This window comes from Pseudophryne corroboree, chromosome 6, assembly GCF_028390025.1.
Source record: "Pseudophryne corroboree isolate aPseCor3 chromosome 6, aPseCor3.hap2, whole genome shotgun sequence".
NCBI lineage: Eukaryota > Metazoa > Chordata > Amphibia > Anura > Myobatrachidae > Pseudophryne > Pseudophryne corroboree.
In genome coordinates, this window is record NC_086449.1 from 764,649,756 (window position 1) to 764,676,837 (window position 27,082).

Genomic DNA, 27,082 nt, shown 5'->3' on the forward strand with positions numbered 1-27,082 from the left:
ATATACAATATATATATATATATATATATATATATATATATATAAATGAAAATGAAAGATGAAACATAAAACATATGGATATCTCACCTTATTTGGTTCATTAAACCAGGTTGAGTCAGAAGTGTGTTTAGGTTCCCTAATCACATCAATTAATTGGGGTATATTTTGGGGTTTAGTCAGAGTAGAATGAGATATATCTGTTGTTGGGGGAAAACAAGGCGGATAACATGGTCCGGGTGCTTCTGGTGGAGCCATCCTCACTTCCATGTATTTTAAAGTTCCGTCTGTGTTCAGGTAAAGTGTTGGTTTGTACTGATCCATATAAGACTGAGAGAGTGATTTGTTGGAAAAACAAGAGCCACAACCACTATAATAATTCTTCCTAAGGCACCTCACAAGTAATATGGTAAATGTAACTAGAAACACGACACTGATGGCAACAAGGGAAATAATAAGATACAAGGTCATGTCTGGTGTTGATTTAGAGTTTATCTGAAAGTCATGAGATTTGGGGCTTTCCTGTACAACATGATCCATGATAGTCACAAGTACAGTGAGTGTAGCTGACAGAGAAGGTTCCCCATGGTCACTGACTGATATCACAAGTCGGTGCTCTGTGGTATCTGCCTCATGTAAGCCCCGCAGAGTTCTGACTTCTCCTGTGTACTCAGAGATGTGAAACAAAGCCGGGCTGACAGGCTGAGCAAGGCTATAGATGAGCCAGGCATTGTGCCCAGAATCTAGATCCACCGCAGATACCTTACTGACTAAATATCCAGCAGAGGCAGATTTTGGAATGTTCTCTTGAGCAATGATTTCCCCTGAGCTCTCTGGGTATAATATAGTTGGATAGTTGTCATTTGTATCCAGAATAAACATGAAGACAGAAACATTGGAAAATAAATTTGGAGACCCAGAATCTTCCACTCTTGCAGTGATCTGTAGAACTTGAAATTGCTCATAATCAAAGGAACGTTGGGCATAAATATTCCCAGTGTCGGAGTTAATATAGACAAATGAGGAGACAGGAGAACCGTCTATGTGGCTCTCAGCTATGGAATAAATCAGGTTTGCATTAGCTCCCTCATCTGGATCTACAGCAGATACTGTACATAGCAGCCTGCCGGGCTCATTGTTTTCTGCTATGAAGGCATTGTAGGCAGTCTGTAGAAACGCTGGAGGATTATCATTAACATCGGAAATATTAATGGTGACTGTAGTCTGGCTGCTTAAAGATGGAGACCCCAGATCAGATGCAACCAGTATAACGGTATATTGTGAGACCTGCTCCCTGTCCAGATGTCCACTAGTGACCAGTGAGTAACGATTGGACATGGGCTGGCATCTAAAGGGTAAATCTGGTGATACTTCTAGTTTTACTTCTCCATTTTTACCAGAATCCTTATCCCTGACTGTGATAAATGCAACAACAGTTCCAACTGCGGCATTTTCTGGAATTTGATTATTTTTGGAGGTAAAAGTGATTTCTGGGGTGTTATCATTTACATCTTGTACCTCCACTCGTACAACACAGCGCCCCTCTAGTTTAGGTGACCCTTTGTCTACTGCTCTGACAAATAGCTCATAAACATTGGATACTTCAAAATCAACAATTCCTTTGTTAAATATTTCCCCTGTCTGAGGATTTAAATCAAATATTTGCTGAGCAGTTTCTAAAGTGCGGTGATCGAAGGAATATACAAATTCACCATTTATACCTTCATCCAGATCTGTAGCATTAAGTTTCATAATAACTGTTTTCAAAGGGATATTTTCCTGAACATTAATTTTATAGAGTGACTGATCAAACACTGGTGGATTATCATTAATATCTAATACAATAACAGATATCTGTGTGGACCCTGATCTGGGCTCCTTTCCCCCATCAATGGCAGTGAGAATAAGCCTGTGCTCTGCTTTCTCTTCTCTGTCTAGGATCTTTTCCAGCACTAACTCCGCAATCAGCGTTCCATCGTTGCGATTTGTAACAGACAATGAAAAATATGGATTTGGTTTCAATGTATACTGACTAACACCATTAGTCCCTGCATCTAAATCCTGAGCATTTTCTAAAGGGAACTGTACACCAGGGACTGTAACCAGTTCTGTGATCTTTATAACCTGATTTGTGCTTTTAAAAATAGGTGAATTATCATTAATATCCAAAATCTCAATTTCCAGACTGTGCAGCTCCAGAGGGTTCTCAGCCACAATCTCTAAATGCAGCAAACAGCTCAGGCTGGACGCACACAGACTCTCTCTATCAATCCTCTCATATACAGTCAGAGATCCAGTTTTCTGATCAATAGCAAAATATCTGCTGCTCCCTTCAGATCCCAAACTCAGTCTCCTTTTACTAATATCTGCTGGGTTTAATCTTAAATCCTGAGCTACATTCCCCACAACAGTTCCTAGATCTGACTCCTCAGTGATAGAATAACGAAGCTGCCCAGAGACCCAGCCCCAGCTACAAAGCATAATGGAAAATGCTACTTGCCATCTCCAAGCCTTTGGAAAGCTCTTGTTGTCCATATCTTAAATCCTTCTTTTAAATTTTGTTGAAATTAAACATCCTCCTAACAATCCAGATGTATGTGCTGTATAAAAATAGATCCTTTGCAAGGAAAAAAACCTATTTTCTTGCATTAAAAACATCCACAGGGTTCTCATCGGAGCAGCAGCTCTTCTTTGTGTGAGAGGAAAGATGGGAGGGTGATTCACTGAGCCAGGGGGAGGAGAGTGAAGAGATGACACAAGCAGATCTACTACAGCATCTGAACAACTTGATCAGATGACGTGTCTGCCCTCTTCTGGCCAATAATGCTTACTACAGATTTCTATTTAAAATATGGGAATTTCAGGAATACTACATCGAAAACTACATTAGTTTCAGACACAATCCAGTAGTTTTATTGTTACTTAACTTCTCTTTATTTTATTAAGTTTTGCAAATAATCACATAAATATGTTACTACATATGATGATATCATGTACCTAATTCATGCAAAATTACAGTAACAAATTGTAGGGCACTTATATTATTAATTCAAAAAATGTCCCCACCCTTCTCTATGAATTGCTAATTTGTGTTGCAATGATATACTGAATGCATTTTTTTTACATTATTACTAATATATTTGAGTCTGACCATTTTATGTTCAGTCTTAATCTTCCAGTCATCTGAATGTAATGTTTTTATGTACGCAATCAGATCAGATGTGATAAGAGGCTCCTTTCACACTAATGTAAAATGACTGTAATTTTTTTTTCCTGGCAGAGAGAATATTATTATTGTTTTTTTTCTGTAGTGCCACCATATTACTCTGCACTGTACAGAAATAATATTTGTCATTCCCATCAAGCATGTACATTTCATCAACAGCCAATAGATCTATCAATTTATTTTAAATAATTTTTTGGGGGGAGGGGGACCAGAGCACTTGGAGGAAACCCATGTAAACGCGAAGAGAACATGCAAACTCCACACATATAATGCTGTGGTTGAAAATCAAACTCCTGACCCTAGTGCTGTGATACAGTAAAGCTACTCACTATGTCATGGTGCTGTAGTAAGCATGGATTAGGGATGAAGACTTGCAGATTTATATGTCACATATAGCAATAATAAATTAGTAATATTAGATTCTTTACTGAATCTGTAAAAGATTCCACAGACTGGCATACATGATAGAGAAACACTTGGTACTAAATACTAACAAAACCAAGTCCTACCATTTATTTAATTTATAGAATATATGTAAATGACAAAAGCTGATGTTAACATTAGAACGTGTACAGATATCATTATATTACAAGGTGATGAAGTCTCTCTACAATGCAAATGTTCTTTTAGTACAGTAGTATAGGGGTAAGGAACATGTGGCACTCCAACTACTGTAGAACTAAAAATCCTAGCATGTCCTGCCACAAGTTTGCTGTTATGGGATGCTGAAACTTGCAGGGCATGCTGGGATGTATAGTTACACAGCAGCTGGAGTGCCACACATTGCCTACCGATTAACTAATTAATACCAATTCAGATGCAAACACATTCAATACTTTGCTAATGGTTTATTCCCCAAAATCAACATTGGAAACATTTTCGACAGAATTCAATTGGTGTGCGTGCCAGCAGCTACTAGATGGTGCCCAACGAAGCAATTTAATTGTTGCTCCACATGGACGCGGTGGCTGCCGGTGCCTGCATTTAAGCTCGCACTCCCCCGTGGGTGACGAGCTGAAATGCGCAAAAAGTGGCCTGTTTGGGCACCCAAAATGCACTTTTTTTGACTGCGCCCAGCACATTGGTCAGGTTTAGCTGCTTTACATGGCTAAACCCAACCTTTATGGACGCGATCAGCATTAAAAAAAAAACAACTGAGTTGCAACCCGCGATCTCCTATCGCTTTAGATGGGAGAATAAGGGCACAAAACAATACCACCCTTTGTGTAAAATTCTTATTCAAGTTTTAATTCTTGCTCAAGGTTAGCAGTTTAATAGAAATAAAAAAAGACTTAAAGATATCAACAATGCGGTATAAATTTATATTATTTACCCTTCTGTTTAGGGTCGGACTGGCCCACAGGGGTACAGGGGAAACCACCGGTGGGCCCCACTGCCTGAGGGCCCACTCCTTCCTCTAGGGATCAGGTTCCAGACTGTGCACTTGTATTATACATGGTAGATATGTTGCATTACACTGCACTAAACTATTGTGTATTTCAAGCCTCTGTGGAGGCTGGCCACACCCCCTTTGTAGGCTGGCCACACCCCTAAGTATGGGCCCCTATAACTACATTCCCCCGGTGGGACCTTCATTCTCCAGTCCGACACTGCTTCTGTTACAACCATAACTGAAGTGATGCTACTACAATACTTTGTTATTCAGTAGAAAAAGAGATACTCAATAAGGTACATAAGCATATACCTATTGAACATTTCCAGTATATGCATATATTTTACATAAGACACTGCAATACCTATAATACTTACTCTTTTGCAATACTGGTCTCCCATTAACCAGACTTCCATACCTACAATCGGTTTTGACTGCAGCTATAAAAGTTTCCTGCAAGACATTTTTCTACAGTCTCTTGGCTTTCTCAGTCATTACATTGAATGCCTGTATAGTAATGAATCCAGTAAAAATTACTTCTACTAACATACAAAGCCTTTAACTCAACTGCACCAACACACATCCCCGTAGGCACGCTTGCGACAAATCCCAGAATCTAGACTATTATATATTAGAAGACCACCACAATATACAGTGATCACATGCATTATCCTGACAGTACTAATTACTTTCTTCCCATTTTCATCTGATTGATCAAGTGTGCAATAAATACACTTAGCCTCAGCTATCAAACATCTCATGACGGCCCTGATAGGCAGACTTTTTAATTGAGTGATAGTAAGGTTGGGAGTGGGGGGGGGGGGCTGAATGAGGGTTACCCAGCTTTATTTTTGTACAATACAACTGATTTCAATAACAGCTATGAAAGAATGTTTGAGACATTGAAAGGCTGAAACAGTTTTATCAGATCAGTGCAAACATAAATGGTTGAGGTCCAATAAAAAAAAACCCTGAAGCAAATGTAAAAAAATACACTATAAAAGACTATTAAAAATTACATCTCAATTACAAAGATCACAAAGGGCAAGATCCAATCCCTATAGAATAAAAACATGATCTATTTTATGTTATTTACAAAAACAACAGTAAACAAATGCCACCTGTAAGTCATAATAAAGTAGAGCATAAATAAACAAAATTACTTCCAATGATATCTCACCAGACTGGGTTCATTAGGACAGGCTTGGTCAGATGTGGGATTTGTATCTCTGACCATTTCAGTGTACTGAGGAGCATTTTGGAATTTAGTCAGTGTAAAATTTGGAATATCTGTTGTTGGGGGAAAACAAGCCGGATAACATGTTCCTGGTGCTTCTGGTGGAGCCATCCTCACTTCCATGTATTTTAAAGTCCCATCTGTGTTCAGGTAAAGTGTTGGTTTATACTGATCCACATAGGACTGAGAGAGAGATTTGGTGGAAAAGCAAAACCCACAACCACTATAATAATTCTTCCTAAGGCATCTCACAAGTAATATGGTAAATGTAACTAGAAACACGACACTGATGGCAACAAGGGAAATAATAAGATATAAAGTCATGTCTGGTGTTGCTTTAGAGTTTATATGAAAGTCATGAGATTTGGGACTTTCTTGTACAACATGATCCATGATAGTCACAAGCACAGTGACTGTAGCTGACAGAGAAGGTTCCCCGTGGTCACTGACTGATATCACAAGTCGGTGCTCTGTGGTATCTGCCTCATGTAAGCCCCGCAGAGTTCTGACTTCTCCTGTGTACTCAGAGATGTGAAACAAAGCCGGGCTGGCAGGCTGAGCAAGGCTATAGATGAGCCAGGCATTGTGCCCAGAATCTAGATCCACCGCAGATATCTTACTGACTAAATATCCAGCAGAGGCAGATTTTGGGATGTTCTCTTGAGCAATGATTTCCCCTGAGCTCTCTGGGTATAATATAGTTGGATAGTTGTCATTTGTATCCAGAATAAACATGAAGACAGAATCATTGGAAAATAACTTTGGAGACCCAGAATCTTCCACTCTTGCAGTGATCTGTAGAACCTGGAATTGCTCATAATCAAAGGAACGTTGGGCATAAATATTCCCAGTATCAGAGTTAATGTAGACAAATGAGGAGACAGGAGAACCGTCTATGTGGCTCTCAGCTATGGAATAAATCAGGTTTGCATTAGCTCCCTCATCTGGATCTACAGCAGATACTGTACACAGCAGTCTGCCGGGCTCATTGTTTTCTGCTATGAAGGCATTGTAAGCAGTCTGTAGAAATGCTGGAGGATTATCATTAACATCGGAAACAGTAATGATGACTGTAGTCTGGCTGCTTAAAGATGGAGACCCCAGATCAGATGCAATCAGTGTAATAATATATTGTGAGACCTGCTCCCTGTCCAGATGTCCACTAGTGACCAGTGAGTAGCGATTGGACATGGGCTGGCATCTAAAGGGTAAATCTGGTGATAGTTCCAATTTAATTTCCCCATTTGTACTAGCATCCTTATCTCTGACAGTAATAAATCCAACAACTGTTCCAATTGGGGCATTTTCAGGAACATGATTATTTTTAGATGTAAAAATAATTTCTGGGGTGTTATCATTTACATCTTGCACTTCTACTTGAACAACACATCGCCCCTCTAGCTTTGGTGACCCCTTATCGGCTGCTTTGACAAATAATTCATAAGACTTTGATACTTCATAATCCACTGTTCCCGTAATAAATATTTCTCCAGTGTGTGAATTTAAATCAAATATTTTCTTTGCAGAATCCAAAGTATGGTGATCAAAGGAATATAAGACTTCCCCATTTGCACCCTCATCCAAATCTGTGGCATTTAGTTTTACAACAACTGTTTTTACAGCTACATTTTCTAATATACCTACTGTATAACTTAGATGATCAAATACTGGTGCATTGTCATTAATATCTAACACTATAATTGTGATCTGAGTGGACCCTGATCTGGTCTGCTCTCCCCCATCAATAGCAGTGAGAATAAGCCTGTGTTCTGACTTCTCTTCCCTATCTAATATCTTTTCTAGCACCAATTCTGCAATCAGTGTACCATCTTTGCGATTTTTTTCTGATAAAGAAAAATATGGGTTTGGATTTAATCTGTACTGTCTAACACCATTTTTCCCCACATCTAGATCTTTTGCAGTTTCCAAAGGGAATGTAACACCAGGGCTTGTAAACTGTTCTGTAATTTTTATAATTTGATCAGCAACAGAGAAAATAGGTGAATTGTCATTTATATCCAAAATCTCAATTTCCAAATTGTGCAGCTCCAGAGGGTTCTCAGCCACAACCTCTAAATGCAGCAAACAGCTCAGGCTGGACGCACACAGACTCTCTCTATCAATCCTCTCATGTACAGTCAGAGATCCAGTTTTCTGATCAATAGCAAAATATCTGCTGCTCCCTTCTGTTCCTAAACTCAGTCTCCTTTTATTAATATCTGCCAGGTTAAACCCCAGATCCTGAGCTACATTCCCCACAACAGTCTCTGGATCTGATTCCTCGGCGATAGAATAATGAAGCTGCCCAGAGACCCAGCCCCAGCTACAAAGGATAAAGGAAAATACTACTTGCCATCTCCAAATTGTACGGCTTTTGCAGTCCATATCTTAAATCCTTCTACTGAATTTCAAGTCCTTATCTAATCCCAGGAAACATGAATGAAGAATTTTAATGATTTGATCCATATAATAAATCCTTTTTCTCGCATTGAAAACATCCACAGGGTTCTCATCGGAGCAGCAGCTCTTCTTTGTGTGTGTGAGAGGAAAAATGGGAGGGTGATTCACTGAGCCAGGGGGAGGAGAGTGCAGAAATGGCATGAGCAGATTTACTAGTGTAGCTAAAATCTTGACTGGATGACTAGTCTGCCCTCTTCTGGCCACAAATGATAACTACATCCTAATCCTAACATACTAAGAATATTTTGATGAGAAATGGTGTACAATAAATAAAACAAATTCTATGCAATTACAATAAAGAAACTGATTTAATATCTGAAATATTAAGTAAATAACTACAAAGTACCAAGACCCTATTAACCCATTTGCTAACACATTATTTTATGTATAAATATACCTATGTTTGTATTCCAAATAAAAATACAGGTACATTTAAAAAATACATTTAAAGTAATGGTTGCAATTGTGCATCTGCATAGGATATAATAATTTATGTATTTTCAATAGTAAAGTGTTTCATCTTATTTTGCATTGACCTTAATGAGAAAAGAAGGGGTTCTTTAAATAGGTTTCACTATAAGTAACATTGTGCTAAAATCCCCTTCCCCCATTAATAGTACTAAGTGAGGTTTTCTCTATCAGGGTTCTGGAACTCACACACTGTATAGCAGGACATTGCACTGATCACATGTGGCACAGGTTGGCTTTCTCTGTAGCAGGACAGGTCTATGCAGCATTTGTGATTAACATCCTTAGAACTCAGTCAGATATCATCTACTAAGAGACCTGTACAGCCCTGAAGGTACTATTAATAAGTCATGATTATATGTGTGTTATTAGATAGCTAAATAGAGTGATCATCTTCAAAAGTGTTATTATTATCAGGGGAGAGTTTAGAGCAGGGGTTCTTTAAAACCAAAACCCTTTAAGGTACTTCCTATATTTTGTTCAATGTTGTGAATGGTGGGGATGGCAAAGCCAAGGACTAAAATAATATAATTGGGCAGGGAGGACATTTAATACAGGGTATATTTAAAGTTCAAAACTCATCAGAATCCTCATCTTTGGTCTATGTTTATTTTTATTTATTTATTCTGTAGACTTCTCTTGAGGCGTGTGTACATGTCTAAGGGGCACCCAGGATCTCTCCTCAGAACATACCTCTCCAATGGACAGCAAAATACCATGAGAGTCCATTACGTGTTTTCTATCTACTATCCAAGTTGACAAACCAACAGATTAGGAAGTGGTGAAGTTTAAATGAAATGTTAAAATATTTCAATTGTATGGCCTAAATGATCACAAGCTCTACATTAATTAAGAGATTACGTTAAAGTTAAAATAACCCAAATGAACCAATTGAAACAATTCTAAAACCTTTCTGAAAACAATTCAAACTGTATTATTATTATTATTATTATTATTATTATTATTATTATTATTATTATGTCCCCTGTCTGCCAATCTATAAGAATAGTGTACTTTTCAAGACAAGATGGAAATAAAATTTAAACTAAGAAAAAGACCTTTGTTGGTTTGTTTTTCCTTTATACCAGAGCACTGAGAACTAAACTTAACTTCAGTTAAGAGCATTAGTACTGCTTTAGCTAATGAGTAACACAAGGATGAGAACAGCGATACAAACCGAATCAGATACTATAAATCAAAACAGTGTTAAATGAGCAGGCTGAGGTCAATATCAATAAACAGCCCGAGGTTCAATGTTGGTGTCAAGATGAAAGGGCCAGAAGCAAGAATCAGCAACAATATAAGTAAGTAATGCCACTCATGTCAGTATACAGACCTTACAATTGGACACCTAACTGATGCCAGACCTGGGCTTATATAGAAACAGAGTGCCCATTGAGGTTATGCTAAGGTACAAGGTTCTGTGCTCACATACGCAATTGAAATTGTTCAGGTGCACCACTGGATGAGAATGATATCTACCAGCCAATTGGGCTGTCTGGCTTAGACAATGCAGAATAGGTTAGGATCTAACACTCTGGCACTGTATAATATTATGAAGCATTAATGCATGTACTGAGGATATTGTGGTCCATGAGCAAGATAATTCAATCATTTTACCCACATAGCCTCTTTATCTTGCACTACTACTGTTTTGGGAAAAGTTATAATATTGTGTTTTGAGTGGATATTTATTGGGCCAACTGGCAATTGAAATCAGAAAATCCAAATCAAGTGAGAGCATAAGAAATGACAAACTGTAAAAACAGTATAACCTATAGTCCCTAGGTTTTACCTACTAATGGAAATACTTGTCAAAGTGTTCACTTGGTGGAAGCACACAAGTCCCTCAGCCAAGACCCATGGGTCACCTTTCACCATTTGTGCTGTAACTAGAGTCATGAGAATGTTGGAAGGTGTTTTTCAGCCTACCCAATGAGGGTGGGTTCCGATAAGACCTTCGGCCATTTTGTAACCAGCACTGTATTACAGTTTCAATTAAGTTTATGAACTATGTCTCAATATACAAAAGATATAAATCTGTCTACAATGCGATCATCTAGTTGTACAGAGATTAAGGAGATAGTTTCTCCAGAAGTTCCTTTATGTTATCATTGTCAGATTAGCTGAAAGAAATAAAAAGATATGGGGGTATATTAACTAAATGTCAATTTTGATTTTGATCGATTTCAGATCGATCTAAATCAATATTGCTCTTCCAAGGTTAAAACACACATTTACTAGCAGATGATTTTGTTTAATATTCATTTTTAAATGTTAGTAAATGTGTTTTTTAAACTCTGGAAGCCCAATATCGATTAAGATCTATTTACTGTAAAATCGATCTGACATCGATTAAAATGGAACAAAATCGACCTTTAGAGGATATACTCCATGGTACTATTTTAATGGACACAAATGTTGCTGAATATCAACTGAAGTAAAACAGGTACTCAGTGACTGAACAAAGCCATTGCCAATTAATAGCTCTTAAATAATTTATTCACAGCCAATGGCAGAAAGAAAATTCTCAAAGATGTCTCCTGTTTGCTGATCAATTATAATAAAAGATCAAAACGATGCATTTTCAGAACATTTTGAAAATCACAAAATATTTAAGTGACATTGTAGCACAGTGGTTAGACTTGGTGTGCATTTAACTCATTGCCAAAGAGGAAATAGGAAGCCCCAGCAGGAAGCCCTAAGTTCACATTAAGGGGTCTATGTACTAAGCCTTGGAGAGTGATGTGTGAGAGGAAAAATGGGAGGGTGATTCACTGAGCCAGGGGGAGGAGAGTGCAGAAATGGCATGAGCAGATTTACTAGTGTAGCTAAAACCTTGACTGGATGACTAGTCTGCCCTCTTCTGGCCAAAAATGATAACTACATCCAAATCCTAACATACTAAGAATATTGTGATGAGAAATTGTGTACAATAAATAAAACAAATTCTATGCAATTACAATAAAGAAACTGATTTAATATCTGAAATATTAAGTAAATAACTACAAAGTACCAAGACCCTATTAACCCATTTGCTAACACATTATTTTATGTATAAATATACCTATGTTTGTATTCCAAATAAAAATACAGGTACATTTAAAAAATACATTTAAAGTAATGGTTGCAATTGTGCATCTGCATAGGATATAATAATTTATGTATTTTCAATAGTAAAGTGTTTCAGATTATTTTGCATTCACCTTAATGAGAAAAGAAGAGGTTCTTTAAATAGTTTTCACTATAAATAACATTGTACTAAAATCCCCTTCCCCCATTAATAGTACTAAGTGAGGTTTTTCTCTATCAGGGTTCTGGAACTCACACACTGTATAGCAGGACATTGCACTGATCACATGTGGCACAGGTTGGCTTTCTCTGTAGCAGGACAGGTCTATGCAGCATTTGTGATTAACATCCTTAGAACTCAGTCAGATATCATCTATTAAGAGACCTGTACAGCCCTGACAATACTATTAATAAGTCATGATTATATGTGTGTTATTAGATAGCTAAATAGAGTGATAGCGATAAAATTAATGTTGTTGCTCATTTTTACCCTTCCTGAGCGACGTCATTCACTTCTCAGCAAGTGTGCATGCCGGCAACGACGACCGATGTGCAGCCCCGTGGGTCGTTAATGACCCTCGCTGTCAGCCGTGCATGCATGCATGCTCAATCTGGCTGTGGCATGATGTCACTGAACGATATGGCCGCCCCGGGAGGGGGAAACACTAGATGATGTCACTCATAGAGCACTCTGTCTAGTGTGTACCCACCTTTAGAACTTTCAAATGAAAAAATTATAGCCACAAAACATATTTTACAAAACAATAAACAAGTATTAAATACAAAACTATAAATTCATATATCAGCAAGAAACCATTATTAGATTATTAAAATATATTGCTATTATTTCAATTTCAGATAAAGGGGAAACATATCAGTGGTGTAATTAAGCCAATAAGACAATAAAATCGCAAGTATAACGTAAGAAAAAAGAAAATGCATGAGGTTTTTTTTGTTAATGGTGTTGCTTTCTTCGTAAAGTGACTGGGAAACCCAATTAGTGCCACATAGACGGTTCTCCTGTCTCCTGACCACGGGTCACCCTGCATTCTGCTGTTACCTATTTCATACAAAGTCCAAACAAATTATTTGCGCAGACCTAAGATCTTTATCCATAATATCCCTCATCTAAAATAGCTTTCTTTTTTTAAGTTTAATACTTTTTTATTCGTTTTTTTTAAATTGCGCAAATAAAAAAATAGCTTTTTGACTTCCACAAGTCACTTATAAGAATGAGAAAATAACAAATGGCACACATGATCTCACCTGATTTTGGCCATGTATGTAGTCAGGGGTTGGGGTGGACTCCTTACATATGTCAGTTAATGCAGAAGGTGTTGTGAATGAAACATCAGCAACCTCTGTTGCTGGTGGAAAACAAGCTGGGTAACATTGTACTTGTGCTTCTGGTGGAGCCATCCTTACTTCCATATATTTCAATGTCCCATCTGTGTTCAGGTAAAGTGTTGGTTTATACTGATCCATATATGATTCAGAGTATGATTTATTTGAAAAACAAAACCCACAACCACTATAATAATTCTTTCTAAGGCATCTCACAAGCAATATAGTAAATGTAGTCACAAAAACAAAACTAATGGCAATAAGTGAAATAATAAGATACAGGGTCATATCTGCTGTTGATTTAGAGTTTATATGAAAGTCATGAGATTTGGGGCTTTCTTGTACAACATGATCCATAATAGTCACAATCACAGTGACTGTAGCTGACAGTGAAGGTTCCCCGTGGTCACTGACTGATATCACAAGTCGGTGCTCTGTGGTGTCTGCCTCATGTAAGCCCCGTAGAGTTCTAACTTCTCCTGTGTACTCAGAGATGTGAAACAAAGCCGGGCTGGCAGGCTGAGCAAGGCTATAGATGAGCCAGGCATTGTGCCCAGAATCTAGATCCACCGCAGATATCTTACTGACTAAATATCCAGCAGAGGCAGATTTTGGGATGTTCTCTTGAGCAATGATTTCCCCTGAGCTCTCTGGGTATAATATAGTGGGATAGTTGTCATTTGTATCCAGAATAAACATGAAGACAGAAACATTGGAAAATAAATTTGGAGACCCAGAATCTTCCACTCTTGCAGTGATCTGTAGAACTTGAAATTGCTCATAATCAAAGGAACGTTGGGCATAAATATTCCCAGTGTCGGAGTTAATGTAGATAAATGAGGAGACAGGAGAGCCGTCTATGTGGCTCTCAGCTATGGAATAAATCAGGTTTGCATTAGCTCCCTCATCTGGATCTACAGCAGATACTGTACACAGCAGTCTGCCGGGCTCATTGTTTTCTGCTATGAAGGCATTGTAGGCAGTCTGTAGAAACGCTGGAGGATTATCATTAACATCGGAAATATTAATGGTGACAGTAGTCTGGCTGCTTAAAGATGGAGACCCCAGATCAGATGCAATCAGTACAATAGTATATCGTGAGACCTGCTCCCTGTCCAGATGTCCACTAGTGACCAGTGAGTAACGATTGGACATGGGCTGGCATCTAAAGGGTAAATCTGGTGATACATCCAGTTTTACTTCTCCATTTTTACCAGAATCCTTGTCCCTGACTGCGATAAACCCAACAACTGTCCCTATTTGGGAATTTTCAGGTACATTATTTGTTTTAGAGGTAAAAATAATCTCTGGGGTGTTATCATTCACATCCTCTATTTCAATCTGTATACGACACCGACTTTCAAGCTCCGGGACTCCTTTATCTATTGCTCTCACAGACAGTTCATAAAAATTCTTCTCTTCAAAATCCAGATTTCCTTTTAAAAGTAGTTCACCTGTTTGTTGATTTAATTGAAATATTTGTTTAGCTGAATCCATGGTATGGTGATCAAATGCATATGTGATTTCCCCATTGGATCCTTCATCTAGATCTGTGGCATTCAGTGCTATAATAATTGTTTCTAAAGGGAGGTTTTCTAGTACAGTGATCTTATAAATCGCCTGATCAAACACTGGAGCATTGTCATTAATATCTAACACTGTAACAATGATGTTAGTAGAGCCTGTCCTTGGCTTCTCTCCTCCGTCTATTGCAGTAAGTAATAGTTTATGTTGCCTTTTTTCTTCCCTGTCTAGATTTTTTTCCAGCACTAGTTCTGGAATCAGTATTCCATCTTTCCGAGTATTTACAGACAAAGAGAAGTATGGATTAGGGTCTAACCTGTACTGTGTTATAGCATTAACACCAACATCTGGATCCTGTGCTATTTCTAAAGAGAATCGAACGCCGGGATTTGCAAATACTTCTGTAATTCTAATTAATTGTTCAGTAGCAGAAAAACAGGGTGGGTTGTCATTTATGTCCAATATTTCTATTTCCACACTAAACAGCTCCAATGGGTTTTCAGCTATAATCTCTAAATGCAACAAACATGTAAGACTGGATCTGCACAGGCTTTCTCTATCAATCCTCTCATAGACAACCAGTGTTCCAAATTTCTGATCAATAGCAAAAAATCTGCTGCTCTCTTCAGATCCTAAATTCAGTCTCCGTTTATTAATATCTGCCAGTTTAAACCCTAAATCCTGAGCTACATTCCCCACAACAGTCCCTGGATCTGATTCCTCAGCAATTGAATAATGAAGCTGCCCAGAGACCCAGCCCCAGCTACAAAGGAGAAAGGAGATTGCTACTTGCCATTTCCAAGCCTGTGATAAGCTTTGGTTGTCCATATCTTAAATCCTGTATAAAATGCAGTTCTTTATAATCCCATGTGCATGTATGTTGTTTTTAAATCCATATATATAAAAAATAGGGAAAAAATCCTCCAGTTTACGGTGAAAACATCCACATCTCATCGGAGCAGCAGCTCTTCTTTGTGTGTGAGAGGAAAAATGGGAGGGTGATTCACTGAGCCAGGGGGAGGAGAGTGTGGATCTTACAAGAACAGATTGTGTAGCATAGCTGAGAAAATTATGGGATGACAGGTCTGCCCTCTTCTGGCCAGTATTGTTAAATACTGCTATGTTTTGCCAGTTACATTGCATAAAGGTGTTAAGCAAATTGTGTTTGCCATTAACATTTGATATTAGTAACCAAAATTATTATCCATAGAGAAAACTAAAGTTAAATAGTATGTGTATATTATTTTGTTTACATAAAATATACTGTACTTCTTTAAAAACATGTTTATTTGTTTTTTTACATGCACTATCCTAATGATTTTTCAACATGTAATATACATGTAATATGGAAAAAGACTGATATATAGATCAATATAGAGATTTTATAGTATTTTGCATTTGACTGAATAATGTATAAAGTATAAAAATATGCATATTTCTCTGCAATGCTTAATTTATAATAAAATCAAGATATATGACATAGAACTTTCTAGGATAAAAATATGGTAGGGTGCAGTGAGGAAACACAGTTTCAAGAGATACATACTGTATATGTAATGCTATAATGAACTATTACAAGTAGCAAAGCCAGAGTAGGGTGAAGACTGCAGGTATGAACTACACTGAAGTAGTTGACTAATATAACCAAATCAGTGATACTAAATGAATCAAATTTTTTCATGAACATTTGAGAACAGTAATATAAAAAGAAATAAAGCATTTATCATATTAAAAATTGTAGTTGAGTTTGTACATATACAATGAATGCTGCCCCTTAAACCAAACATTAGTGTTTATGTAATATAATGATACCAGTACTGTATAGAGTATGTGCTGAAACTCATGTCTACTGACCAGATCAGTGATGGGCAACAGGAAGCCTTGGGGTCATATGTGTTGTTACTGATTTATATCACAAGTCGGTGTTCTGTGGTATCTACATCATGTAAACCCTGCAGAGTTCTGACTTCTCCTGTGTACTCAGGGATGTGAAACAAAGCCGGTCTGGCACCCTGAGCAAGTCTATAGACCAGCAAGACATTGTGCCCAGAATCTAGATCCACCGCAGATACCTTACTGACTAAATAACCAGCAGAGGCAGATTTTCTGGAATTTCATTAGTTTTAGAGGGAACTACAACTTCTGGGGTGTTATCATTAATATCTATAAACTCAGTTTGGATAACCCATTGCCCCTTCAGTTCTGGAACAACTTTGTCAATTGATCTTACAGGCAACTCATATAAATTTGCTTCAAAATCTACAACCTGCAACATATATTTCTCCAGTGTGATGAATGAATATTTAGCTTGACCATTGACTTCTTAATCCAGATTTGCTGCATTCAGTTATGTAAGAATAGTTTTAAAGGAAAGTTTTCCAGTATACTGATTTTAGGAATTGATTGAGCAAACACTGTCAATGTAAAAAATTGTAAAAGTAATCTGGGATGTCCCAGAGAGGCTTTTTCTTCTCTGTCAGAAGCTGTAAGGATACAGTAAGTGTATGTTTCTTTTTTTCTTGCCTGTCTAGATTCTTTTCTAATACAAGTTCTGGAATAAGCAATCTGTCCTTATAGTTGGTCACAGACAAAGAAAAATATGGGTATGGATTCAATTTACACTGGCTTATAGTGTTAACACTGACCTCCAAATTTTTTTCTAATGGAAATCGTGTCCCTGGGCTAGCAAGCAGCTCTATAATCATTAATATCTTGTTAGCAATTGGAAACATCTGAGAATTATCATTTATATCCAATATTTTAATTTCTAAACTAAACAATTCCAGTGGGGTTTTCTGCAACAATCTCTAAATTCAGCATGAAACAGATCCACACAGGCTTTCCCTATCAATCCTTTCTTTTACAATAAGCATTCCATTTTTTTGCTCAATGATAAAATATCTGCTGTTTGGTTCTAAACTCAAACCCAGCCTACGTTTATTGATGTCAGCTAGATTTAACTCTAAATTCTGAGCAACATTCCCCACCACAGTCCCTGGATCTGATACCGCAGCAATAGAATAACCAAGCTTCCCAGAGGCCCAGCCCCAGCTGCAATGCAGAAAAAGGCACAGTACTTGCCATTTCCAAGCTTTGGCAGAGCTTTGGTAGCCCATATATTGAGTTCCTTTTTGTTTATCCTGACAAATGTCTATTTATATCCTCATACAGTAGATATGGTGTAATCCTTATGGAATAAAGTAAACATCCTCTAGATTGTATTGTTGCCACAGCACTTCTTTGTGTGTGTGAGAGAGGAAAGATTGGAGGTGATTTACTGAGCCAGGAGGAGGAGAAACTGTATGAACAGCTATACTAGTTTAGCTAATCCAGTGTGCTGGAAAATAGGTCTGCCCTCTGTTGGGCAATTGTGTGAACGTCACTTTTTTTGTAATTAAAAAAAATATTATATTTTCATGGTGTAATGTCTTTATTATTAGCTCAGAAATGTAGCAGCTCTATTATTTTAAACGTTGCTTATCTCACATAAAGATTGTACCATCTGAACACACAGTGTCTTGTTATGCAATATTCAAATCAGTCTCACACACATGCTGTACAGTATTTACATTGCAGGGAAAACATAGCATTTGCACCACTTCCTTTCCAACATGGGGGGGGTCATTCAGACCTGATGGCATGCTGCAGTTTTTTGCAGTGCAGTGATAAGGTCACTGCTGTGCATGCGTATGCACCGCAATGCGCAGGTGCATTGTACGGGTACAAAGCGGATCGATGCTGAGCGATGGATTTAACGAAGAATCCATTCGCACAGCCGATCGCATGGAGATTGACAGGAAGAAAGCGTTTGTGGGTTTGTGACCGTTTTCTGGGAGTGTTTGGAAAAACACAGGTGCGTCCAAGCGTTTGCAGGGTGGGTGTCTGATGTCAATTCCGGGACCAAAAAGACTGAAGTGATCGCAGCGCCTGAGTAAGTTCTGAGCTACTCAGAAACTGCACAAAATGTTTTTGCAGAGCTCGGCCGCACAGGCGTTCGCACACTTGCAAAGCGAAAATACACTCCTCTGTGGGCGGCGACTATGCGTTTGCATGGCTGCTAAAAACAGCTAGTGAGCAATCAACTCGGAATGACCCCCATGGTTTGGCCTGGTGCAAATTTGTGACTTTAGCTGCATTTGTTCATAACTCCAATGGAGTCCTTTAGTGATCTTACAGAGCAGCTAAGGAAATCTCAGGTGCAAGAATTAAATACCTAAAATGTGATTTTGTACAGTATTAGGCAGCTCCTAACAAAGGCAATTATTGAAGTGCCTTAATTGTCACTCAAAAGCTAAAATTAGTTATATCACCAGAAGAGCACAAATATATTCAGTACTGATACTTATAAAAAAATAAACTTTATGTTGAAAAAACTCATGGAATACATACCACTAAAAAATATTACATTCATTGTAGCCACTACAATAATAAAAAAAATAATGAAACACAGACAGTAACAATTATCTTGCACTTTGATATACTGTAAGTAAAATCTGTATCAATTGAGGAGTTACCAACTCATAATAAGACTGAATACAATCTACATGACTGCAGTTAACAGGAGAGCAAAAAGAATTATTACGCTTATGACTTGACATTTTCTCCTTAATCGCTGACCCCGGTGATGGGACAAATGGAGCACTTATTAGTTAATTGATGTGCAAAATACATTTATTTAGATTTTTTTCTTTTACGAACGTGGTTTAGGATATAAATTGGTATTCCCCAGGGGACTCCATGTAAATGCCACATGTAATGCCTGGCAAAGTTCAATAGATCACAAAATCAGTATGAGGATAGTAACTAATTATAGCAGAGTCAATTGCACAATTACAACTCCTGGAGAGCAAGTGATGTAAAAGTAACTGAGATGACATTCCAACGTGCTGAAAGCAATTAGCCAGCAAGTGTCAGTATGCTTACTGCTTACCCACGGAGAATGTAGATCTAAGCTCCAGTTTGTGGCTTGGAATGTCAGTTAGTATGCACAGTGACTCTTGGCAGTGAGTTCTGTGCAGGGGTATGGCTGTGTTGCTGGCTGAGCTGTAAGTAGTATCTGTCCTTACTGATCACATCTGTGTATGTGACAATGGGGGTCATTCTGAGTTGATTACTCGCTAGCTACTTTTAGTAGCCATGCAAACTCGTAGTAGCCACCCACGGGGGAGTGGATTTTCACTTTGCAGAAGTGTGAACACCTGTGCAGCCGCGCGGCACCAAACACATTTCGTGCAGAACAAGACCAGCCCTGTAGTTACTTATTCTGTGCGATGATTGCTGCGACGAGTGACACGGTAATGATGTCAGATACCCACCCAGCAAACGCCCGGCCACGCCTGCATTTTTCCAAACACTCCCAGAAAACAGTCAGTTGCCTCCCAGAAACTCCCACTTCCTGTCAATCTCCTTGCGTTCGGCTGTGCGATTGGAATCGTAGCTAGAACCAGTGCAAAACAACAAAGAGTGCACATTGTGACATTGTGGTGCATACACATGCGCAGATTAGCCATTTTTTTCAGTGATCGCTACGCAGTGAACAACGGCAGCTAACGATCAACTCGGAATGACCCCCTATATCACAAAGCAACAGTAGTGTTTCACATTATGTTATTCTTATAGTTTCTAAGACTCTTTATAATAGCTTTCCAGATATAAGATCCCATTGCTAGGAATGGTATACCTAGTATTGGATCTGTATAGTTATCCTTTCAGCACAAGCAATACCTTCACTAAATTAACATTACAAATTTGAACACAGTTTATTTTATTAAGTCAGAGTTCCAGTTTCTATAGCCATTTAATCACCTTTTATAAAAATGTATAAAATCCACTTCCCCAGGTACAATTTATCTACATTTTCATACACATTTGTCCAAATACACCTATCCTCAAATCATGCCCAATAGTCCCATTTGGGGGGCCAGGGAGTTTAGAACTAGGTTCTGCCACACAGTTTTCTACTAAAGATGTGTCCTGCTTGCATCTTTAATGTGACAACACTACAATACACAGGGACCCTGGATACTGGTGTTGGTATTGAATGCAGCTGCTATATGCATCTCGGATGCTAATGTTGGTAAAAAGGGAAAATACCAAGGTCCGATATGAGTGAGCCACACCATGCCTCATGCCACACATTGCGGTGATTAATCTGCAATTTATTACCAATTCCATTGCAACAAAAATACTGATCTAGCGCTCAGAACACAAAGTGACTTTGGATGCATCTATGATGCGACATAGAGGCTACATTCAGAAATAAGCACAAAAGTCTGTAAATTGCTACCCGTGGCACAAAAAAAGATGGGTGTATGAGGACACATCTGTATCCCTCTCTTTGGTATAGCTGTGGGTAGCACTATTTCAATATGCATTAGAGCTTAGATCATTGTTTAAAGCAGAGAACACCATATAAATTGTAATATAAGCATTACAGTGCATGGCATCCATTTACAGTGTTTGCCAAATAAAAATACAGAACAAAGGTGACTAATCAGATGCCATCACTTTTTTGCTAAAATTGCAAACAGCCAGTTAACGGCCGTCTGCGCACGTGCCGTGATTGCATCGTGCACATGCGGGCGGTCACAATGTGACTGCATCCCGGAAAGATGCAATTGCAATGTGATTGACAGGTGGCAGGTGTTCGGGGGGGGTGACGCAGCATTTGTGGGGAGTGGTGCAGAAAAGGCAGGCGTGTCATAGCAAACCAGGGGAGCGAGTAGAAATCCGACAAAACTAGCTCCACAATGCTGTGTTGTGCCTTAGCGCGGTGCAAACAGCATCGCAGAAAAGCACTTTAGTCGGAGAATGCCCATTCTCGCAACTAAACACCCTGTTTATTCCGTGAGTACGGCATTCTCCAAATTAGCATTGTGCTGAATTGAATAGCTCTGGGAGCTCCTTCCTGGTGCTATTCAATTCGCTATGAATTGAATCAACCACTATGATTTCTTAGTTAAAAGCATTATACCTAAGTTAGCAAACTGTAAATATTTGCGTATTATCAATAAACAATGGATGCCTAGAATACATATATATATATATGGAGGAGCATGGAAATTAAAAAAACCTGGAGCATTTTGAAATTAAGAATATGATGCTGGGAACATAATACAAGAACATAGTAATAATGCTACTGTATCTCACCTGGTTTCCATTTAAAGTGCCTTTGTCAGAAGTATTATCGATCTCTCCTAAAATATCTGTCATCTGGGGGAAATTCAGGGGCTTCATAAAGGAGAAATCCTGTGTCTCATGTGTCTGGGGAAAGCAGGCTGTATAGCACTGTCCATGGGGATCTGGGGGGACCATCCTGACCTCCATGTACTTTAATGTTCCATCCGTGTTCAGGTAAAGGGTTGGCTTGCACTGGTCTGTAAAATTCTTAGATTGAGAGTTGTCTATAAAACAGCAGCTACTAAAGCGATCACTGTCTTCTTTTCTCAAACATTTCACCAGTAATATAATGAATGTGACAAGGGATACCAAACTGATAGCAACCAGTGATATGATAAGGTACAATGTGACGTCTGATGTAGGCTTGACATTTGACAGGAAATCACGAGATTTTGGATTTTCTGCTATAACCTCATCTGCTGTAGTAATAAGTACAGTGACTGTCGCTGATAAAGGAGGATTCCCATGGTCACTGATAGAGATGAGAAGTTGTTGCTCTGTACTTTCTGTGTCCTGAAATCCTCGTACAGTTCTGACCTCTCCTGTATACTTAGATACGTGATACAACAAGGAATTGGCAACATCAATGAGACTAAAGACTAACCAGGCATTGTGACCAGAGTCCAGATCCACGGCAGAGAGTTTTGTCACCAAATAACCAGCAGTTGTAGATTTTGGAATCCTCTCTTGTACAATGAGATCCTCAGAGTGTTCTGGATACAGCAAGGTGGGGGAGTTGTCATTTGTATCCAAAATGAATATAAATACAGGGATAGTGGAAAATAACTTTGGAGATCCAGAATCTTCCACTTTTACAGTGATTTGTAAAACCTGGATGTGCTCATAGTCAAAGGAACGCTGAGCATATATATTACCATTATTAGAATTAATGTAAACATAAGAAGATACAGAGGAACCATCTATCTGGCTCTCAGCTATAGAGTAAACCAGATCAGAGTTATCACCCTCATCTAGATCTATAGCAGATACTGTACATAGGAGAGTACCTGGGTCACTGTTCTCCTTAATAAAAGCATTATAAGTAGACTGTGTAAATGTCGGTGCATTATCATTAATATCTGAGACACTGAGAATAACAGTTATCTTACTGTACAGAGGAGGAGACCCTAAATCAGAGGCAGTCAGCTCAATAGTGTATTGGGATATTTTCTCTCTGTCCAGATTCCCATCTGTGACCAATGAGTAACGGTTTTTATTTGGTCCAATTTTAAAAGGCAGATTAGGTGACATATCCAGCTGTATTTCTCCATTCTTTCCAGAATCCTTGTCTTTCACATTAATAAATCCAACAACAGTTCCTAGTGGAGCATTTTCTGGAATCTCATTTGTTACTGTAGTAAATGTAATTTCTGGGGAATTGTCATTTACATCTTTGATTTCTATCTGGACCAAACAGTTTCCTATAAGTTTAGGCAACCCTTTATCTACTGCCTTAACTGATAATTCAGCAAGCTTCAGTGATTCAAAATCCACAATTCCTTTTAAAAAGATTTCCCCACTGTGCTGATTTAAATCAAATAATTCTTTGGCAGATTCGGAAGTGTGACTATCAAAATAATACTGAATTTCCCCATTTGCTCCATCATCCAGATCTACTGCTTTTAAAGTAAGTATAACAGTATTTACAGGGAGATTTTCCTTTATACTAATTTTATAAACTGATTGATTAAAGACTGGTGCATTATCATTAATATCTAATACATGTATTATTATGTGACAGGACCCTGATCTGGCCGGCTCCCCACCATCAGTAGCTGTGAGAATCAGATTATGCTCTTGTTTATCTTCTCTGTCTAATGTCTTCTCTAATATCAGCTGAGGAACGAGAATTCTATCATTGCGTGTCTTCACAGATAAAGAAAAATAAGGATTTGTATTTAATGTATACTGACTGACACCATTATCACCAATATCTAAATCTTGTGCAATTTCTAAAGCAAACTGAGCCCCGGGACTAGTAAAGACTTCTGTGATTTCAATAATATAATGATTTGTTGAGAATGTGGGGGAGTTATCATTTATATCCAGAATCCCTATTTCTAGACTGAAAAGCTCCAAAGGATTTTCAGCAGCTGCCTCCAAATGCAGCAAACAGCTCAGACTAGAACCACACAGGGTCTCTCTATCAATCCTGCTATTCACAATCAATCCTCCATTTGCCTTATTTACTGCAAAATATTTGTGATCATTTTCAGATGTTAAATGTAACCTGCGCTGAGAGAGATCTGCACGTTTTATACCTAGATCCTGAGCTACATTTCCTACCAATGTCCCTGGCTCAGATTCCTCAGCAATAGAATAATGAATCTGCCCAGAGACCCAGCCCCAGCTACAAAGGAGAAAGCAAAACACTACTTGCCATTTCCAACAATGAAAGGAGCCTCTGATGTCCATATCTTAAATTATTTCCTTGAAACTTGGTATCATATAGTTCCTGTGTTATCCTATATGCATGTAGGTTATGTATTCAATCTTCCGTTCCTTCCAAAAATCAATCCATCCACAGAAATAACACATCCACAGGGTTCTCATCGGAGCAGCAGCTCTTCTTTGTGTGAGAGGAAAGATGGGAGGGTGATTCACTGAGCCAGGGGGAGGAGAGAGTGGAGCTTATATGAGCAGATCTTCTGCTATAAATGAAATAAATGACAAGTCTGCCCTCTTCTGGTCAATGATGATAACTTCATAGGTAACTAGCTCAATAAAATATAAAGCTAATCGATACTATGATAAAGTACATATAGTATTTATAATGGTCTGAACTGAAGTTTAAAACAAAAATGATGGGACTAATTTCTATAATAAAATACTCCTCACTCAAACTAGAGATAAACTGTTATTTTTACTCATGTTTTCTTTATGTCCTGTTAAATCACAATTTCACCAAGTAAATAATAGGATAACATTATCAATAAAAGTCACATTTTTATGACATCCTTCAGTTATACTAAATAGCTTTTTTGCTATCTTGGACATAAGTAATTTAGTAATCAGAAATTAATATTATGCAAGGTTCCTTTAATCTTTTTTTTCATTTACATTTTCTTTGACCTATATGGGTGAATAGCCATACTGTGTTCATATATTGCTGATTTGCTTTGTACATGACATATTAGATTTTTTATGGTTTATTTGATATTTCACTGAAAAGAATTCAAGAGAAATAAATGATGCTTCACCTGCAGAAGTAAATGTAGAATACACGGCGCTTACATTTATTCAGTCTGCAATATCATGCACATAATTTACATTAGACACGTGTAAACTAACTTAAGTATATGAGATTGCCTTTTTTTAAAATTGACAAGTTAGGGTCAATTAAAAATTAAAAACTTTATGATAAAAGTAAATATAACCATCCAAACAATGCATTGGGAAAACAGTATGGAGATTATTTTAAAAAGTGATACTTTCCTTTCTGCAAATATCCTAATGCTATCTTTATAATACATTATATGAAAGTGATATTATTGCTCCTTTATAATGTACATTATGCAGACACAAATGTTTATAGCAATTTTGTAATGATAATTGATAAATATTTTTTCAACGTGGAAAGGTGTTCAAATATCTACAGTATCTATCTTTTTATCTATCTATCTATCTATCTATCTATCTATCTATCTATCTATCTATCTATCTATCTATCTGTCTGTCTATCTATACATCTGTCCATCTCTCTGTATATATATATATATATATACACACACACACACACACACACACACACACACACACACACACACACACAGTTACACACATAAAATAAGTTTGTTTCCTTCTTTGTTGGTGAATATCTTCCAAAGCTCTCAAGGTTAAAGCTGCCAAATCTTACAGTTATTTAGTTTCAAAAAAGTTAGCTATTAGACCCCATAGCAACAATGCGATGGAGCGCGACAAACATTGAAAACATAATTTTTGGTTGCAAACAATTGTTTGACTGCTGGAAGGGAACCTCTCAACAACACAACATAATGACAACATGACAAATGCATTTTTTAAATGAAAGCATAATTTTAAAATAAAATCTATAAGCATGTCATACAAAGGGATACTTTTTAGAATAAGCTACATAATTATTGAAGAGAAATTAAGCTAAATCATATTTAAATTGTATGTAATTTGTGTACTGAACCCTATAAGTCAAAATCTTTTAACATGAAAAAAGTATATTCTAGAAAACTCTATAATTTCTCATACTGTATATAAAATTTTGTACTATGATTCTCAATTTAATCTCAAAAACGTATAGAACACACCACACTTTTCTAGAGTGATCCATTATCTTGAGCCAAACAACAGTATCTACAGTACATTTCTAGAAAATTCTTAAATCAAGATCAAAACTTTATAAAGCACTCAAATCACTAAGGCTAAGTGATTTTAAAAGTTATACTGTATTTTTTAGTTTTTATAATACTAAAGTATTCTGATAAGTGAAATAATATTTAGTTATATAACTGACTATCCCATTTTTGTATATTTTCTAAATAGCATTTTTGGTCTATTTACCAAATAATTTGCTAATATACAAAAACTGCTACACATTACAAATTGGACCAAAGCAACACGGGGTGACCCTACTTGTGTGTATAATGTATTTTTATATACTTTTAATTTCTTTGTTTTCCCCCTGGAAGTGTGACTAAAGTCACAAGTCAGTCTCAGTCCATCTGCACTTGTGTGATCGGGTTACCCTCTGACTGGCCTGGCAAAACTGCCTCAGTGATATTTTATTGATACAATAGATTATAGAAATAAGTCATTTTATTTTATTGTGGTATTTGTCAACAGATTCCATTAGCTTTAATTAAATTGTACCAAACACTGCACAGAGAAAAGTATTCACAAATAGTTACACTTGTTTACAGACAGGGGAATAGTCAAAATTAAGAACATAGCACTTAGCCAAACTCTACAGAAAATTTACAGTGTGTGTGTGTGTGTGTGTGTGTGTGTGTGTGTGTGTGTGTGTATGTATGTGTGGGGGGGTTAATCTGCTCTGAGGTACCCCACTCTACTCTTCTGTGTCTTCAAGGGACTCCAGGCTGCAGATATGTCATAAACCAATCTGGCAATAGTATCTATGCCATTTGCTCAACGCATATGGTCTACATGCACACATAAAAGATAAGAGATGTTTACAGATATAGCAAAAGTT

At 37.6% G+C, this 27,082-nt stretch overlaps 1 protein-coding gene across 38 annotated transcripts in view; it reads right to left on the minus strand.

The window, feature by feature from the left end:
• Positions 1-27,082, minus strand: part of LOC134933410 (protocadherin gamma-C5-like) — a 688,451-nt gene that overhangs the window by 134,859 nt on the left and 526,510 nt on the right. For 2 of the 38 annotated variants that reach the window (XM_063928597.1, XM_063928596.1), the window contains exon 1: positions 13,120-15,692. The exons of 31 other annotated variants lie outside the window; for them this stretch is intronic. In XM_063928597.1, coding sequence (XP_063784667.1) covers positions 13,120-15,549 — 2,430 coding nt within the window. In that variant the 5' untranslated portion in view covers positions 15,550-15,692. Of the gene's footprint in view, positions 1-87; positions 2,694-5,796; positions 8,404-13,119; positions 15,693-21,870; positions 24,488-27,082 lie in introns of those variants that run through there. 5 more of the 38 variants (XM_063928586.1, XM_063928577.1, XM_063928583.1 and 2 more) reach the window with 3 other exon arrangements.